The sequence below is a fragment of the Pleuronectes platessa genome, chromosome 23 (genome assembly GCF_947347685.1).
Source record: "Pleuronectes platessa chromosome 23, fPlePla1.1, whole genome shotgun sequence".
Classification (NCBI taxonomy): Eukaryota; Metazoa; Chordata; class Actinopteri; order Pleuronectiformes; family Pleuronectidae; genus Pleuronectes; species Pleuronectes platessa.
In genome coordinates, this window is record NC_070648.1 from 15,960,447 (window position 1) to 15,976,636 (window position 16,190).

The 16,190-nt window shown below is 40.1% G+C and overlaps 1 protein-coding gene across 1 annotated transcript in view; it reads right to left on the minus strand.

The window, feature by feature from the left end:
• Window positions 1–371: 371 nt before the first annotated feature.
• zanl (zonadhesin, like) overlaps window positions 372–16,190 on the minus strand; it is a 33,881-nt gene continuing 18,062 nt past the window's right edge. The window contains exons 25-52 of the mRNA XM_053415957.1: window positions 15,590–15,759; window positions 14,988–15,190; window positions 13,059–13,203; window positions 12,708–12,955; window positions 11,622–11,799; window positions 11,042–11,150; window positions 10,435–10,529; window positions 9,915–10,091; window positions 9,110–9,318; window positions 8,864–9,008; window positions 8,544–8,641; window positions 8,233–8,379; window positions 7,982–8,140; window positions 7,458–7,585; window positions 7,033–7,304; window positions 6,740–6,948; window positions 6,090–6,234; window positions 5,690–5,937; window positions 5,475–5,604; window positions 5,163–5,364; window positions 3,993–4,154; window positions 3,755–3,885; window positions 3,290–3,492; window positions 2,852–2,987; window positions 2,133–2,273; window positions 1,793–1,886; window positions 743–780; window positions 372–498 (exon numbers count right to left, since the gene is read on the minus strand). Of these exons, the coding sequence (XP_053271932.1) occupies window positions 440–498; window positions 743–780; window positions 1,793–1,886; window positions 2,133–2,273; window positions 2,852–2,987; window positions 3,290–3,492; window positions 3,755–3,885; window positions 3,993–4,154; window positions 5,163–5,364; window positions 5,475–5,604; window positions 5,690–5,937; window positions 6,090–6,234; window positions 6,740–6,948; window positions 7,033–7,304; window positions 7,458–7,585; window positions 7,982–8,140; window positions 8,233–8,379; window positions 8,544–8,641; window positions 8,864–9,008; window positions 9,110–9,318; window positions 9,915–10,091; window positions 10,435–10,529; window positions 11,042–11,150; window positions 11,622–11,799; window positions 12,708–12,955; window positions 13,059–13,203; window positions 14,988–15,190; window positions 15,590–15,759 (4,381 nt within the window). The 3' untranslated portion in view covers window positions 372–439. The remainder of the gene's footprint in view (window positions 499–742; window positions 781–1,792; window positions 1,887–2,132; window positions 2,274–2,851; window positions 2,988–3,289; window positions 3,493–3,754; window positions 3,886–3,992; window positions 4,155–5,162; window positions 5,365–5,474; window positions 5,605–5,689; window positions 5,938–6,089; window positions 6,235–6,739; window positions 6,949–7,032; window positions 7,305–7,457; window positions 7,586–7,981; window positions 8,141–8,232; window positions 8,380–8,543; window positions 8,642–8,863; window positions 9,009–9,109; window positions 9,319–9,914; window positions 10,092–10,434; window positions 10,530–11,041; window positions 11,151–11,621; window positions 11,800–12,707; window positions 12,956–13,058; window positions 13,204–14,987; window positions 15,191–15,589; window positions 15,760–16,190) is intronic.

The window sequence follows — 16,190 nt, forward strand, 5'->3', positions numbered from 1 at the left end:
ATATCCATTTCAATTATTTGGTTCCCGAAAAAAGTTTATCTACAAAAAAAAAAGATCATCACTCTTATTCAGAGTCATCCTGTCGGAATGTCTGTGCCAAATATTACATGCAGGTGTGGCTGCAAACCGCTGTTATGTGTTAAAAATTGAGCTGTGGATGTGTTGTAGAAACTGCGGTGTCAAAAAGACAACCGCAGTTTCTTTACCGCCTCATACTTCATTGATAAAAAAAACTTCGTACAATACATTAACAAGGCGCTTACTTTTCTGTTAAAATGTTCACATTTGAGCCAAATGACATCTTCAAAAGCACAAGTTGTGAAAAAAGCAACATGAACGATATCTATGATATTTTCCTTTGGAGACCAAATTAAAAAGCTTCCGAAGAGACTAAACAGCAGGAGTCAACATTCAGGTGAACAGGATGAACAGTTTGTCATCACATACAGGTCACTCTTTCATTACTTTGGTCGTTTGTATGCATGGTATATGGAACATCTGAAAGACATAAAAAAGGGATAAATATTAGTGCTGCACAGATAATCACAATCAGGACTGAAGCTGTGATATTGATTCATAGTGTTTTTATCATTGAAAATCTTTTCGATACACATGGAGACAAAAAGGAAATTCCTTGACAACACTGTCCGTGAGACATGATGCCAGATACATGTTCACTGTGATTGATCATCTATCTGAGGTAGTGTGAGAGTTGTCAGCTAGCTCTTTAGATTATCCTTACTTGTCATGATGAGTTTTTTCCGTTCTAACTTCTTTTTCCTATGGAGAGAAAGAACAAAGGTGAGAGACTCAAAAATTAAGAGAAAGAACTATTGCATGAGCACGAAAGAATAGAGGAGACATAGGTAGAGATTAATGGTTATGGTTGTAGAATAAAGAATGAAACCCTTTCATGTGCGGATCCGGTTTGTGCTCCGATAAATATGCTTCTGAATTACATAAACCTGTGACCTTAAATTAAAATGAAACTTTTGTCCTGGTTACATCCCTGCTGCAAGTCAAAATCAGAAGAAACAACAAAAAAAAAGCAATATCGTCATCCCGTCCTTGAAAATACAGAAAGAAAACGATGGAAGGGCCCATGCCTACCCTGCATGCATGCAGTATATAAACCCTAATCAGGCAATTCTACATTTTTATATTGTAATAAAGCCATTTAATAATGACATCATCATGAGGTCATCTATTCCATTTGAATAGAAATTATCAATCTAGGTATGATGTATAAAGTGTCTCTAATCTGATGTCATTTTCCTCGTTCACAATGATCTCATGACGACATCATTCCAACCATATGTTAATAAATTATTTTTCGATCGATATAAGCTTCTGGTTGGCTATAATCCTAAAGGAGGAATAGGAACAAGGAGGCTATAGAAGCTTTAGATTGTCTGGAAAATTGGTTTTTCTGACGATATTTTCCCAATCTTGAGCTTTAAATGATCAGCTGTGAAAGTTACTCATCTGGAGATACACTCACAACTGCAATATATTCCCACCAAGTCACACAAACACACAGGAGCGAGAAAACCAAACCCTACTGGATCATTTATTTTTCTACTCGTTAATACCCACACCCTTCCCCAAAACAGTTAGGAACATTGACCTGGATAGTAATTCCATTAGATCAGCACAAAGAATAAAAGTCATTAACAGGTTGTTTTCAGAGGAGGAAACAAAGCTGTTCTGCCGCAGTGGACACAGGTTAGACGGACAGGGGTAGTGACAGTAACAGTGATACAATTGCACCAGGGAAGCACTTGAAACTCACCTGGCTTGGCGAGTACAAACACACGCAATGGTGACCACGATAATAATTATTGCGACTGAGACCAGAACCCCAATCAGGATTAACTCCGTGGTTCCTGCAACAAATAACGGGTTATATTACGAAAACAATCTTTGACCCTTTCTATCAGCCGAAAATGGATGAAGAAATAAGAATAGAAATAAGACAGCTTTAAAGTTTAAAGTTAAGTCCTGCTGAGTAGTTGAGCAGAGTAAGTCGGATAAAGATGTTCAACTGTCATGAAATTACCATAGAATGACTCAAGTCATCATGAGAGGAGACGTTAACTCCCTGCAGAGTGAGGTGAGTGATAAGGCCTTACCCAGTCCTTCTTCTTTCGGTGTTTTCTCCACCTCACAATTTGAGCCCTCGAAGCTTTCTGAACACTGACAGGTGTATGTGTTGTTGCTTTCTGCTTCACATGTTCCTCCATTCAGACAGGGGTAATTGAGACAGGGACTCGCTACAACACAGGACAAAATATCACTGAGGTTTGCCTTTGCTTCCTTTGCACTCATTCTAACTTCTCTGTTTGTTACACGAATTACATGAAAATGTCGTTGTTTGCTGTTTTATTTTTACATTTGTGTTATGTATTCAGGTTATCAGTGAAGACCTCCTTAGAGTACGACAAAAAATACTAACAACTTTTTGAAACTAACACTTTACTAGCACCTAAATGGCACTTACTTATAGCACTTGTAGTTTTGCTTTATTTTGAAGAAATTGTTCTTTCTTTATTCTTGTCGTCCTGGGTCTGTACCCTCGGAGTTGAATGCACTTATTGTAAGTCGCTTTGGATAAAAGCGTCAGCTAAATGAAATGTAATGTTATGTAATGTAACAAGGGGATTAAGATTTTGGCAAATGAGTGGCAGAACAAACATGGCACATGTGTATGAATATATCCATATATATATATCTACACAAGGTTTATACATTTTTATCCCTTTTAATATGTTTTTTGATATCATATACATCATATTAAGCAAATTTTATTTTGAAGAACTCTTCCCATAAAAGCGCACATAACCACACACACCTCTGTAGCAGTCCCGTTTGAAGTCATAAATGGTGCAGATGTAACTGTCCTGGCAGGTCTTGGATTGGCACACGGCTCCAGTGGGGGTGCATTCACAGACCTGAGAACAATCCTCAGTCACAAATGTCTCCTTCAGCTGCAGGATGGAGGGAGAGAAGAGACACGGAGAGTAGCATGAGATCATATCAGCAAACACACACACACACACATATTTTTAAATGATGTGGTTTTGGTCTTGTTAAAGGTGTTCATATTATAAATATCATTCATGCTACTTTTTTTTCTCATATGTGAACATTTAATTAACAGAAAAGTAAGCACCCTATTAATGTCATGTAATAAAGTACCTGTTGAGCATTCCACACAATAACACCTATTTCTTCCATCTTCATCAATACATCCAAATTATTGGTGTAACTGTTTGATAAGGCTACTCACAGGATAGTATCTGTTGAGGAAGGTGCAGCCACACTCTGAGTACGGCACACAGATTCCCTCACTCATGACGAAGCCCCTGGCACACTCGCACCCTTCCACACAGGAAGTGGTGTCACACTCAGAAGGGGCTGCCAGGTTGGCGCAGGAGGGTGGGCAAGGTGTCATACAGGTGGTATAGGTGCTGTTGGCATTACATGAGAGAACTGGGGGGGCGGTGGAGAGAGAGAGAGAGAGAAGCTACAACACCATCTGATATGGATAATGGTTTTCTAACAATAACCTTAAAGCACAACCTTACTTATATTGTTAAATGTTTCTGTAAAACGTAACCGTTTTCAGATTTTTTAAAGTAATTATCCTTAACAGTCGGCAACAATGACAGGATTCGTGATCAAGGGAAACTGTGCAGAAACCATCCTTTTCTTATCTGCTAATCTGATGATTTATAATGGTTCAACAACCTACCACAGTCCAGCTGCTGCCTCCAGGATCCCAGTTTGATACCTTCTTCCTGACAAGCTACAGCATACGCCTCATAACTGGCACAACGTAGTGCTGTACTACCTTGCTCGGCACACAGGTCAAACACACAGTCACTGAGGGAGACACACACAATAAGTACAATGACAACTTGTTAGCAGCATACTAACTCTCTCCAGAATACAGATGTGCACACTCCCAGACACACAGGCAGAGTACTCACTCCTGGAAGGATTTGGGTGACAGGGTGGCATGGCAGGCAGCAAACGGTCCGTTGGAATTAGACAGTGCTCCACACTGAGCCACACTGTTGTAATCATTGATCTGAGACTGAGAGCAGTCCGATGTCTCAAATCCTGAGTCTGGATCAGTCTCAATCTCTCTCCTGGAGCCAGAGGGGAGGGAGGGAAGGAGAGAAGAAACAGAGCTTTAACGAAGCTGCTACGTTTAAACCAATGTTTAAAGGAAATTGTGAACGAGGAGGTTGAAGGAACAGAGCTATGAAATGTACACAGTTACTGTTATGTATACAGACTTTAACTGCACAACAGCTGTTAGCACAGGCATCAGGGTCAGCAATGTCTAAACATGATCATACATATCCTACAGCATTCTTCAGTGAAGCAAAGACAGATGTGTAGTTCAGTAGGTCACAAACAAAGGGTTCTGAGTTTTTCCGTGGTCAAATATGAATCTTCACACACGATTATGAACATGAATATTTCTAATGAGTACTGACCTTGACCCAACATTAAAAGTGTAATAACGGTTCTTTATAGTGTATGCATTGTTGATTGTAAGGTTGTGCATGCTAAAAACTAACAGCAATATTTCACCATATTTAGCTCCAAAATAAAAAAAGTGCTGTGTATGTTAAAAGTCACTCATTTGTTATCAAATTCTATAGCAGTATTTGTGAACTGTTATATTTAACTATTATATGAAAGACAACATCAATGTCTAATCTAAATATTCAATTAAAATGTGAATGTTAAATCTATATATCAATAGAAATCTAAATGTTAAATCTAAATGAGAAACATTAGATCTAAATTTAAATGTTGAATCTAAATCTTAACGTTGTAATACATCTAATTGTTGAATCTAAATCTAAATTTTAACTATAAATATAAATGGTAAATGTTAAATCTAAAAATAAAAGATAGATAAATGTAAACGTGAAATGTTAATGTTTCTAATCTTTAATACACTATGAAAGAAGTAAACATGACAATGTCCTCATATATTGGTGTTAATCTGGTAAAAAAGTTACTTTACAAATACACACATTTTTAAACGTTTGTGGGTAATTTGGTGAAATGTTGCTGTTATTTACAGCATGTATAGCTTTACAATCGGCTACCATAATAGTGACTCTAGTTTGTGGTCCTACCTATGGACATGGACTGTTTGAGGAAGATCGTGTATCCTAAGTCCATCCGCCTGTCGGTCACTGACTCTCCAGCTGTCTCCGAATTCATTCAGGTTCCTGATCACCGACCCATCTGGCTTCATGTACTCATTTCTGGTGCTGTCATCAAAGTTTCCACATAAGCCTCTGACAGAGCTCTTATAGGTGCTGGGCAGTATGACCTCTAATACACAAACAGAAGTAGATTGAAATTAATGAATTAACAAACAAGCCAAAGAAGGGCTCAATTAGTTTGAGCTGAGGTTTCTCCTTTTTCCCCCCTTTTTTTTTTACCTCCGCGACTGTTGCCATCAAAGCGTACTGTAAGTCCAAAGACAGTGGTAAGCTGGACCTGCCTGGAGTTCCTTGTGATAGTCAAACCATCAACTGGACTGAAAGGAGGCACAACACGCTCCCCGTTCACCTACAGGAGATACAACAACAATTATTTCTTCTACAAGACACAACAACAAATAAATGGTGCTTTCATCAGACAAACTAAGGCTCACCAAGACATTCTTCTTCTGCAGGAAGCGAACATTGACACCGTAAACATCAATGTACATCTGATCCAGGAATGACACCCTCCTGTTGCCCCCGCGTCTGATGTTCTTCCCCCTTACCACCAGGGGTGACAGAGAGGAGTGGAGGTTGTGGTCCTGGGTCAGGATGTAGGTGTAGGGGCCCTGGAAGTGATGGGTGAAACCATCAAATGTGCGGTAGTGAGGATCCCCAGAGATGCTACACTTGTTGAAACCTACAGAGAATGAGAGGTTGATTGGAATCATTAAAAAACATCAAAACAAGAAAATATAGAAGCAGTCAATGTTTATTATTCTTTTAAAGGACAAAGTCTCTGAGCTGCACATTGCCCAGCAGTTACAATGTCAGTCAATGTGGGGAACTCACTGCTGGGTTTGCAAGATAGGTCTCCATATTTATCCAGGGCGCACACTGAGTTGGAGTTACAGCTGTGGACCTTACAGGTGATGTTGCCACCAGGCTTACAGATGCATGAGTCAGCACATTTATCTGTAAGCCACGAGTCTCCCACCTATAAAATAAGCCACACACAATAACAAACAAACACACACACACACACACACACACACACACACACACACACACACACACACACACACACACACACACACAATAAGGCTGTGGCTAAGGCGGTAGAGTCGTTATCCTTGAAGAGGATAGGCAGTTGAACCCTGTCTTCCCCATTCAACATGCATCATTGAACAAGATACTGCAAAAAGTCCCCTTCCCATAGAGAAAGTATTGCACATAGATGCACTGTATGAATCTGTGTGTGAATGATATTTTGCACTTTAAGTAAATAAGTATTATCTTGATTTATTTCTTAATGGTGCATCATTTGTGAACATTCACAGTTGTCAACACTTCTGTGGGTCCTGAACCCAGGGTAGAAACCATTGATTCCTACCTCCCTGCTCTATAGTAAGAGTTATTAACTAACAAAGCTCCGACTGCAATTATAACCTTTATGTGATTCAGGATGTTCATGTTTCAACTGATCTGTCAGCCTCACTCACGTCATGGTAGTCTCCATCTGAGTCCAGACAGCCGCATCTGTCCAGAGGGACACACTTGTTGTCACTGAGCACATATCCGGCGTCACACTGGCAGCCTTCAACACAGGTGGTTGAAGGCAGGTGGCAGACGATGGGGAAGAGGTCAGAGCAGGTTGGTGGGCAGGGGACAGTACAATCTGAGTAGTGGCTGTTTGGCGGGCAAGGCAGGGCTGCAGGACAGAAGGAGAATTAACTATAAAAATCATAAAAGTGTATACTTTAATTAAAGTGTTGAGTAGATGAATAGAACTCACGACAGAAGGTATTGTTCCTCCAGCTGATGGTGACTCCAGCACTCTGACAGGCCTGAGCATATGCCTGCACGTTGTCACAGAGCATTGCCTCCATGCCGTCATACTCACACATGTCATAGATGCAGTTACCAAGAAAAGCTGCAGGGGGCACCAGAGAATGGCAGGGCTTGAAGCCATTAGAGAGGATGATCTCAGCACACTGAGTCTCGAAACGTGTCTCTTCATCTGCAGTGCAGTTGGGGTGGATGTCTGGACGAGTGTCCGGCTGACAGCTATAGAGGATAATGCTTGGATGAGTGGCTGAGGCTCTTGGCATTTTTGCAGTGTTACTTATTACATATATATTCTGTATATATTCATCATTCCGCATGTTGAAGCGTCCTTGAGCAAGATATTACAAGTAAACAATGTTGTAATCCACTAACCCAGGATCACTGTCTCCATCTGATTTCCAGCTGTTGCCGAGTTCAATCACATCTTTGCTGGGTTTCTTGTTGGGCATCAGGTTTTCATCAGTGGAATTGTGGTTGTAGTTCCCACACATGCCACAAAGCTGGAGAGTAGGGAGGTGGAATTAGAGTGTGCCTTGTACAACTTTTAAAAAATGGTGAGCCTATGTTAATGTATGTGTTTTTTGTTTTTTTTTCCTGGATGGATTTCCAGTGTGTTCGGGGAGGGGGGATAATTTATACAAAATGATGTGAGCATTGGTCTAAAGTTCTTTTGTGAATGTTGTATCATGTACAACTCCTGTGATATGAGTGCTCAATAAAAATGATATATATATTCCTAGAGTGTGCCTTGTGGTATTCAAAATCCAGTTAAAGAAAATAATTATTATTACAAGCCACTACAATTAGAATCTCCTATTCCTTCTGTGTTTTAATGTCTGACTTGGCACTGAGGAATCTATTGGAGGGACATTAAAGCTGATAGGACGTCTTCATACCTTGTTGAAGTATTCTCCGGGAACAGTTATCTCCAGGTGATGGACTCCATCAAACTTCACCTGTAGACCAAAGTCTGTGTCCAGCAGATTGTAGGACCCACTGCTTATCACCTTGGCCCTTTTAGTGGCAACTGGGGTGCGTACCCGACGCCCGTTCAGCTAAGATGAGATAGAGAATATACCACTGATCATTTCATTCTATTTTAGACAGTTATGAACTAATATCCTGAGTTGAAAAAAACTTTTCTTACCAGAACTCTGCGGCTCTTCTGCAGTTCAACCACAGTATCATCCGGCAGATAGACTTTGACAGAGCGGACATAGGAGGCGTCCGGCTGACCACGCTCCTCATTCTTAGCTACTATTTTAAAGGGAGTGACGTTGGTGGTGTTACAGACCTAAAATATTAAAAATAACCAATATCAGACCAGTCTCATAGTTTAAGAGTGATTTACAACTGACACATTGCACATAGCAGATAAACCAGTGATGGGCACATACTCGCAAAATATGTGTCATGTTTATATAGAAATTTGAAATACAGGTCAAATTAATCTCATACCTCCACCAGAGTGTAAGTGCAGGTGCCCATGAATGTGTGCATCACACCATCAAAGGTGTAGTAGTGAGGATCTCCAGACACTTGGCAAACTCCTTTACCTGTAGAGGGCAATTTAAAAATAGATAAGTGTTTGGCTCAAGTACACAAGACGAACACAACTAAAGACACGAGACACAGCTAATAGTAAACTGATGTCCAGTCTGGGTGTGTATTTTAAGATGGAAAATGATCACATTATTCTCAAAATATTGACACTTTATACAAATACCGACTTCAGAAGTTGTGACCCTTAGGGTCATCTAGTGTGTTGTTAGATTTACCAGTAGAGTGACAGTCGAGTACCCCCTCCACCACTTTACACTCCTGTGCAGGGCTGCACTGCCATGGCTCGCAGGTGATGTTGTTGTTGCTATTACACTTGCAGCGCTCTGAGCAGTCCAACTCTGTGAACCAAGTGTCTCCCGTCTGCACACAAGTACGCAAGCGCACACACACAAACAAATTTCCTGTGACAAATCTCAAAAAAATAAATATTATTGCTTCGCGTTCCACGTAATAAAACCCACCGGCCTGTACCGTCCATCGTCATCAGTACATCCACAATCACTGAGTGGGACACATTTGTCTCCACTGAGGACAAAATCTTTGTTACAGATGCATCCCTCCACACAGGGCTGGTTGCAGGAGACACCGGGGCCTGCAAGGTCCTGACAGCTGGGCTGGGGACAGGAAGGGCCACATGGGCTGTATTGACTGTTTGGGGGGCACTTGAGAGCTGGAGGGAGGAGGACAAAAAGATGGATACTTTATATACTCAATCAAAACAAAACTTGACAGCAGCTATCTAAATAATATAGCAGCTAGATCATGCGATTGTGAGACCAATGGTTCTTTGTGCACATTAATTACTTTTTGAGTCTTACTGACAAATGTAGTAAAAAAATCTCAACACTCTTTTTGTACATTGCCACCAAAGATATTTTACACAGTTTTGGGAAGTTGTTTTGCTTAAAGAGTTTAGAAAAGGCTGGTCAAAAATCATTGTTGTATATTTACTTGTTCAAAGTTTCTCTTTTACAGGGAAGTGTCATTGCTGATTAATTGGCATTTACGCAGGAAACTATTTTCTAAGTTTGTGTCTTCTGACGGTTTCTGCAGACAAAGAAAAATCACACACATCTCCGTGATGTCAGCTACAGGTTTCATATAATTAGTGTGCCTGTTTCTGCTGTAATACGCAATCCCAGTTAAAGGGGATGTTCCCTCATAACCTGATCAAAATTTGTGCAAATCTCTGATATGCTGTCGAATGAAAAGTCTTTGGGTTAGGGTTAGGGTCAGCACAACACACAGACACACACAAAGACTTACGACAGAAGGTTTGGTTTCTCCATGTGATGGGGACTCCTGCAGCAGCACACATATCAGCATAGCTCTCTATGGACTGGCACAGAGCCACGGTCTGACCTCCAGTCGCACACAAGTCATACACACAGTTTTCAAAGTATGGACTTGGGGGCACAACAGAGTGGCAAGGCTTAAAGATACCTGTAGATTGAAAACACATAGATGTCGAAGAGGTGAATGCCAGGCACATATTAAGTTCATCATTATTTTTCAGAATCAGAATCAGAAAGGATTTCATAAAAAACATAAAAACACAATAAGTACTACAAAAACACAATAAGTACTTCACATAAGAAAGAAATAACTATACAAAAAACAAACAAAACAAAATAAATACAAGATATAAATGCAAAACTGGAGAGATTGAGGATGTGCAATGTGCAATATACTGTAGTGTGGTATCAGGCTACTCTATTACTTATAGGCTGTGTGTGTGTGTGTGTGTGTTTTTTTTAGAGAGTGTGAGAGTGCATGTGTGTGTTACCATTTGGATCAGTGATCATGCCACAGCTGGTGGGCTTCTTGGCCTCCTCCTCTACTTCTTTATCACAGTCTTCAGGTTCTCCTCCATTAGTGCAGCTGGAAAAGATGCGGAGGATTCATTTAAACTGAATGAAAGGATTATGGTGGAATTCTCCTTCAGAGAGGAGACTATGAACATGTCATCAGTGCAATTTGGTATGCGATTATGATGTAATATTGTAGATAATAAGGGAATTTTCATTTTTGGGTGAACTATCCCTTTAAAGCTTACATGATGTTAAGGATTGAGGTTAATTAGCTACAAAAAATACTATGAACACTGAACAGCAACAGGGAAGAGTAAGAGCAGGGATTTCTTTTATTGGACTGACGACAAGGTGGACCTGTTACTGAAAATAAGTTAGCAACACGTTGCGTTCACCGTTGACTGTTAAGAGTTTATCAGGAAGCATATGCGCATCATTTGTTTCCAAAAGTCTCAGTTTTAGGGACTTGTAAATTCTGCAGTAATGTGGATGTCAGACGTAAACATAGCAACAGCGAGTTCTAAAGGCTGTCTCTGATATGAGAGCGCAGGTCTGTATTAATAAATGTAAACTGTGACTCACTCAGGCCGCAGGTCAGGAACTTGCCAGCTGTCTCCCAATTCATTGGTGTTAGCAGCTGGTTTATTGTCTGGTTTCAAGTTGTCATCCTTTGGATTTTTATTGAAATTTCCTGCAGAGGGAACAAGTATACAGACTCACTACAGAGTGCTCTATCAACATAGTTATGCTTGCGATAGTATTTTGGTTGGACCTGGTAATTTAGGTTGAAGAGCTACACTTAAAGGGGACATATTATGCCCATTTTACCACAGTTGATATGGTTCCTTGGGGTCTTAATGAAATGTCTGTAACATATTTTGGTCAAAATACCACAAGGATCATTTAAAACAGCATCCTTTTTACCCTGTCTTAAACAGCCCTCCTCAGATTGACCTGTTTTGAATGACAAATCGCGGGAGTTGTTTTGGGACGGTAGACATGCCAGATACCCAAATTAACGTGTAGAAGCACTACAAGAGTGGAATTTTCAGAATATGTCCCCTTTAAGAAAATAAAGTAAAAGTAGCTGTCATAAGGAAATTGACCAAATTCTGACTGGAAGTTGTTGTTTAAAAAGGCTTATAAAATGTAGAACTCTTACCGCACATGCCACAGAGCAGGCCATTGTAGGAGTTTGGCACAGTGACATCAGCGTGGTGGTTTCCATCGAAACGCACCCTCAGGCCAAAGTCTGTCTCCAGAACAACAAACTTTCCACTCAGAAAGATTTTAACACCGCTGATTGAACTGACAGGTGGGACAACCACTGTGCCATTGACCTGAAGAGTAGAAAGGTAATAATTCATTATTACATCCATAAGTATCACTGTTATTATTGTAATTATAACCATTAGGCAACATATTTAACACAAACTGATTCCAATTTCAAGCATTCCTTTTTATCAAGTTATCTTTCCTTTCTCCCAAGAAATTAATGCGCACAGCTTGTCCATTGAGTTTATGCTGAATCCTGCCTGCCTGCCAAAAGCTGATCAACCAAAGCCACTGATCATCTGCCATCGGGAGAAAACTAATTATGGGATGTTCACCTGCAGACTCAAATTCTCTTTCTGCAGATGCAACTCTCTCTGTCTTAGGGGATGGTTGAGAGGGGATATGAGAATTGGTAGGTTATCAAGCGGGATGACAACCCCCACCTCATAGCCTACATATTACCTAGTGATTATAACACATTATAACAACAAGTCTGATGATGATTAAATCATTTAACAACTGTTCCGGATCTCTCGCTCTACTCTTTTCCCATCTCTTCTCTATTTCATCTCTCCCCTCTCACCCCAAATGGTCAAGACAGATGACTATGTTGGAAGTTTCTTCCTGTTTAAACTGAGTTTTTTCTCTCCACTGTGTTTGCTCATTGTAGGAGCTGTTGTGTTTCTCTACAATATTTTAAGGTTTTTGCCTAATTATGTATAGTCCTGTAAGATAATGTTTGTTTTTGGACAGTATACAAACAAATTTGAGCCAACTATTGTTTTTACTTTATCAATTGATCACCAGAGTTGTGGCAGATATATTTTCTGACTAATGGAATAATTGACTAATTGTTACAGATTCTCTGAAGCAAGTTCTTCCTACAGATGTGACAGATGCAGTGGGGAGATGACTACTGTATTGAGCAGAATTCCACCTCTAACGTAAGAATCATGCCTGTCAGGTAACCTACCTGGACTGTGCGGCCCTTGCCAAGGATGATAGTCACACCATTCACATTGATGACCACAGCCCTGACGTAGGAGACCCTCTTATTACTTCCTCTGTGCTCATTCTGGGTGTCCACAGTGAAGTATGGTAAGTTGGAGGAAATGTTGCAGGGTTTGGTCAAGGTGTATGAGCAGGCTCCCATATAATTGTGGGTGAATTTGTCATATGTGATGTAGTGAGGATCTCCAGATACTGAGCAGATACCAAATCCTAAACAAGAGAAGTAAGTTTAATTTAAGACCTAAGGTGAAACAGTTAGACGGTTTGTGTGTTAGTGTGTGTGTGTGTGTGTGTGTGTGTGTGTGTAACATACCCTGAGGGAGGCATTTATATTCTCCATCTTGTAGCTGGCAGCTCTCAGTGGTTGGTTTACAGCTGCTGTTGTGACACTGGATGAAACCTCCACTTTGACATTCACACTTCTGCCCACAACCCTCTACGTACCAGTCATCATCCACCTTATAAACACACATAATAATGCAAATAATACATTAAGAATCCACAAACAAATAATTGCTCTTTAACTGACCAGCATGATATTTTCAAGATCAAAACATCTTTGTGCAGAAGCTTCCACCTGTAGCTGGTATTTTGTGTAATACTCAAACCATCCTACACATTCTTGTGTAATATAGTATAGTTTATGCACATATAATATTTGTGTTTTCAGTTGCTCTCTCAAAAACAATTTACGTTCAACCATGGCTTATTGAGATTCTACAAAAGTAACCTACAATGGTAAATGTGTTTTGTATGAAATGTAATGACTGACTAGATTATGTTCAGTGGGGACAAATTAATGAAGTTCTGTGTTTATTAATGATGGCAGAATCACTTGCAGCAATAGGGATGGGCTATGAGACAATTCTTTGGAAATAACATAAAAACATGAACATATATCAGTAGACTAACATTTTCTATCCTGCTGTTGGTCTGTCAGGTCACAAAACACACACAAAGCTGTTATGTTGCTGACAAATATCATTGACAGTCAAGAAATGAGAAGTAGACTGTGAAATATTGTACTTTCCAGGGGGAGTGGAAAAATAATTTGTTTCCTCTATGTTGAAATAAAAAAACTAGCCAGTGGGCCTACTGTGGGGGATTTCAAACACCAATCTCTCTCAAAAACTATTATTACAGCTGGAAACATGCAGTATAACTGAATAAGTACCAAGGAAAAATGCTATTGGATAAAGTTAGTGCTCTGTGCTTTCACAAGACCCGACTGTAACAGAGAAAATGTTATGCCGCCAAGATTTGTGATTAGCAACCTGAAAGCCAAGAAGCTGAAACCTCCTTCAGAGGGAGAATTTGTCAAACAGAGTCAGTTGGTCTTGAAGGCTGATTATTATATGTTATTTATCTGTTGCCCATGAATGCTTAGAATGAAGTACAAGCAGATACAGTAACACAGTAAGGTCTAATAGATACACCTATCTCTGTGTGCTTGATCACATTTGCTCATTTTGCCCCCTTTTCCAACTCATTAATTTATGAGCAGATGACGGTGGCCCCAGCTCCTCCAGTTCAAGATATGTCTTCGATACAGAGCCCAAAATCGCCCCTGATGGCTGTGACAGCAGTGTGTGGATGGGATGTATAATGAGTTGCACTATATGGTGTGCAATGGGTGAATGTGACTTGTTACTGCTAACACTGGAGAAGTGCTATATAAATGCATTCAAACAAGATATTCTGGCTTTTCTGTATTGCTCTTACTTAACTAATATAAAGCCCATGTTCATGTTTGACATGGAGGAGCCTACAGCAATAACACAGACAGTTATCAATCATTTGGTAAATGAACAAAGGTGAACTTGTCAGGAAAAAATTGAGTTGGTATCAAAAGAGGGTAAGGTCAAACAAAGAAAACATATTTCAGTGCAGTGTGGTTGATAAAGTGAATTTTTCTTTCTTTACACCGTTGAAATGAATCATCGTTTGACGACTTTTTTGCATTTCCAACACTTGATGTGATGAGAAGTATGAAGTTGTGGGTCATTTCAAGTTATGCAGTAGATGATTGACAGTATCTTTCTCAAATCAAATCATTAAAAATATTCCTTGTTCACTGTGCTGTAATTATTATTTGCTTGGTTTCTGATACCTAGCTTGTTCTGATCATGTAATGTAATATATCCAAAGTTCTCTATGAAACCATCCGGATTTCATAATATAACCGCAAAATACTTTAAAGTGAGAGGGTTGTATAGATTTAGGATATGTTGTCGCCACTTACAGGGTGATAGGTTCCACTGGTGTCCACACAGCCACAGTCTTTCAGTGCCACACACTTGTCATTGCTGAGGATAAAGCCTGGTTTACACTGGCAGCCCTCGACACACACACCCTCACAGCCCGGAGGTCCAACCACACCCAGACACGTCTCTGGACACGAACTGACACACAGAGAGTAGGAGCTGTTGGGAGGACAGTCCAGGGCTGCATGGACAAAGGCAAAGTGGAAGAGTTGCATGAATTTATTGTGATTAGGCTGTATGGTACGAAAGGATTTACAAAATATTTTTCACATGGTTGCTATTGCAGCCACACTGAATGGAAGTGTGTGAATGTTGAGATCAGCATTGAACTTTCAGATATTGTGGATGTTCAGTTGACCTTATTCATACAATTGGGAACAGAAATGAATAGTCTACAGCTAAAGCTAGTGGCACTGCTGGCAACACTTTGTCATCCCTCTGTGCTTATGTAATAAAAGACAATGAATACATTTGTAATGGCTCTATTGATGCTCCCTTAGCATGCCCCTACCTGGAGCTAAAGAGCCTTTTTCGAAAAAAACTAATGTAAGTTTGTCGCATTAAGCTACTGAAGACTTACGGCAGAAGTCTGGAGTCCTCCACGGGAGGACTTTGGCACCGGCGTTCTGGCAGGCATCAGTGTAGGCTTGGAGCTGATCACACAACACATGCTGCTGACCATTGAACTGACACATGTCATACACACAGCTCTGGAAGAATGGAGTGGGATCCACCACACTGATACACTCCCTGGAAAACAGACAAACAGTAATCAAGTTGGGGCTGGAGAAGGCAGATGTTTCAATGCTGTCAAAATCTCAGGGGATGACAGAAAGAAACCAAAGACAGAAAAGAGCTGTAGAACAACAAATGAGGTATGGTTTTAAATACCATCGCATTATTGTCACCAACTCTTTCCTTGTTAAGATTACAGCTGTAAACATTAACAGAAATGCATGAAACCATCTGAATACCTTCCTGAATGACCCAAGATTGTGTGCTCTAAAATGTTCAGAGGTTCAGAGTCCATTGATTTTTTTTTGTGATATTCCAAGAAGGAGCTATAAATGTAACCTAAGATATGATAGTGAATCAGATAATCTTTGTAAAGATACCGTAATGTGTCTAACTGAATTGTTTATAGACACATCGTTTAAAAAAAACACATGTTGTCTGGGCAG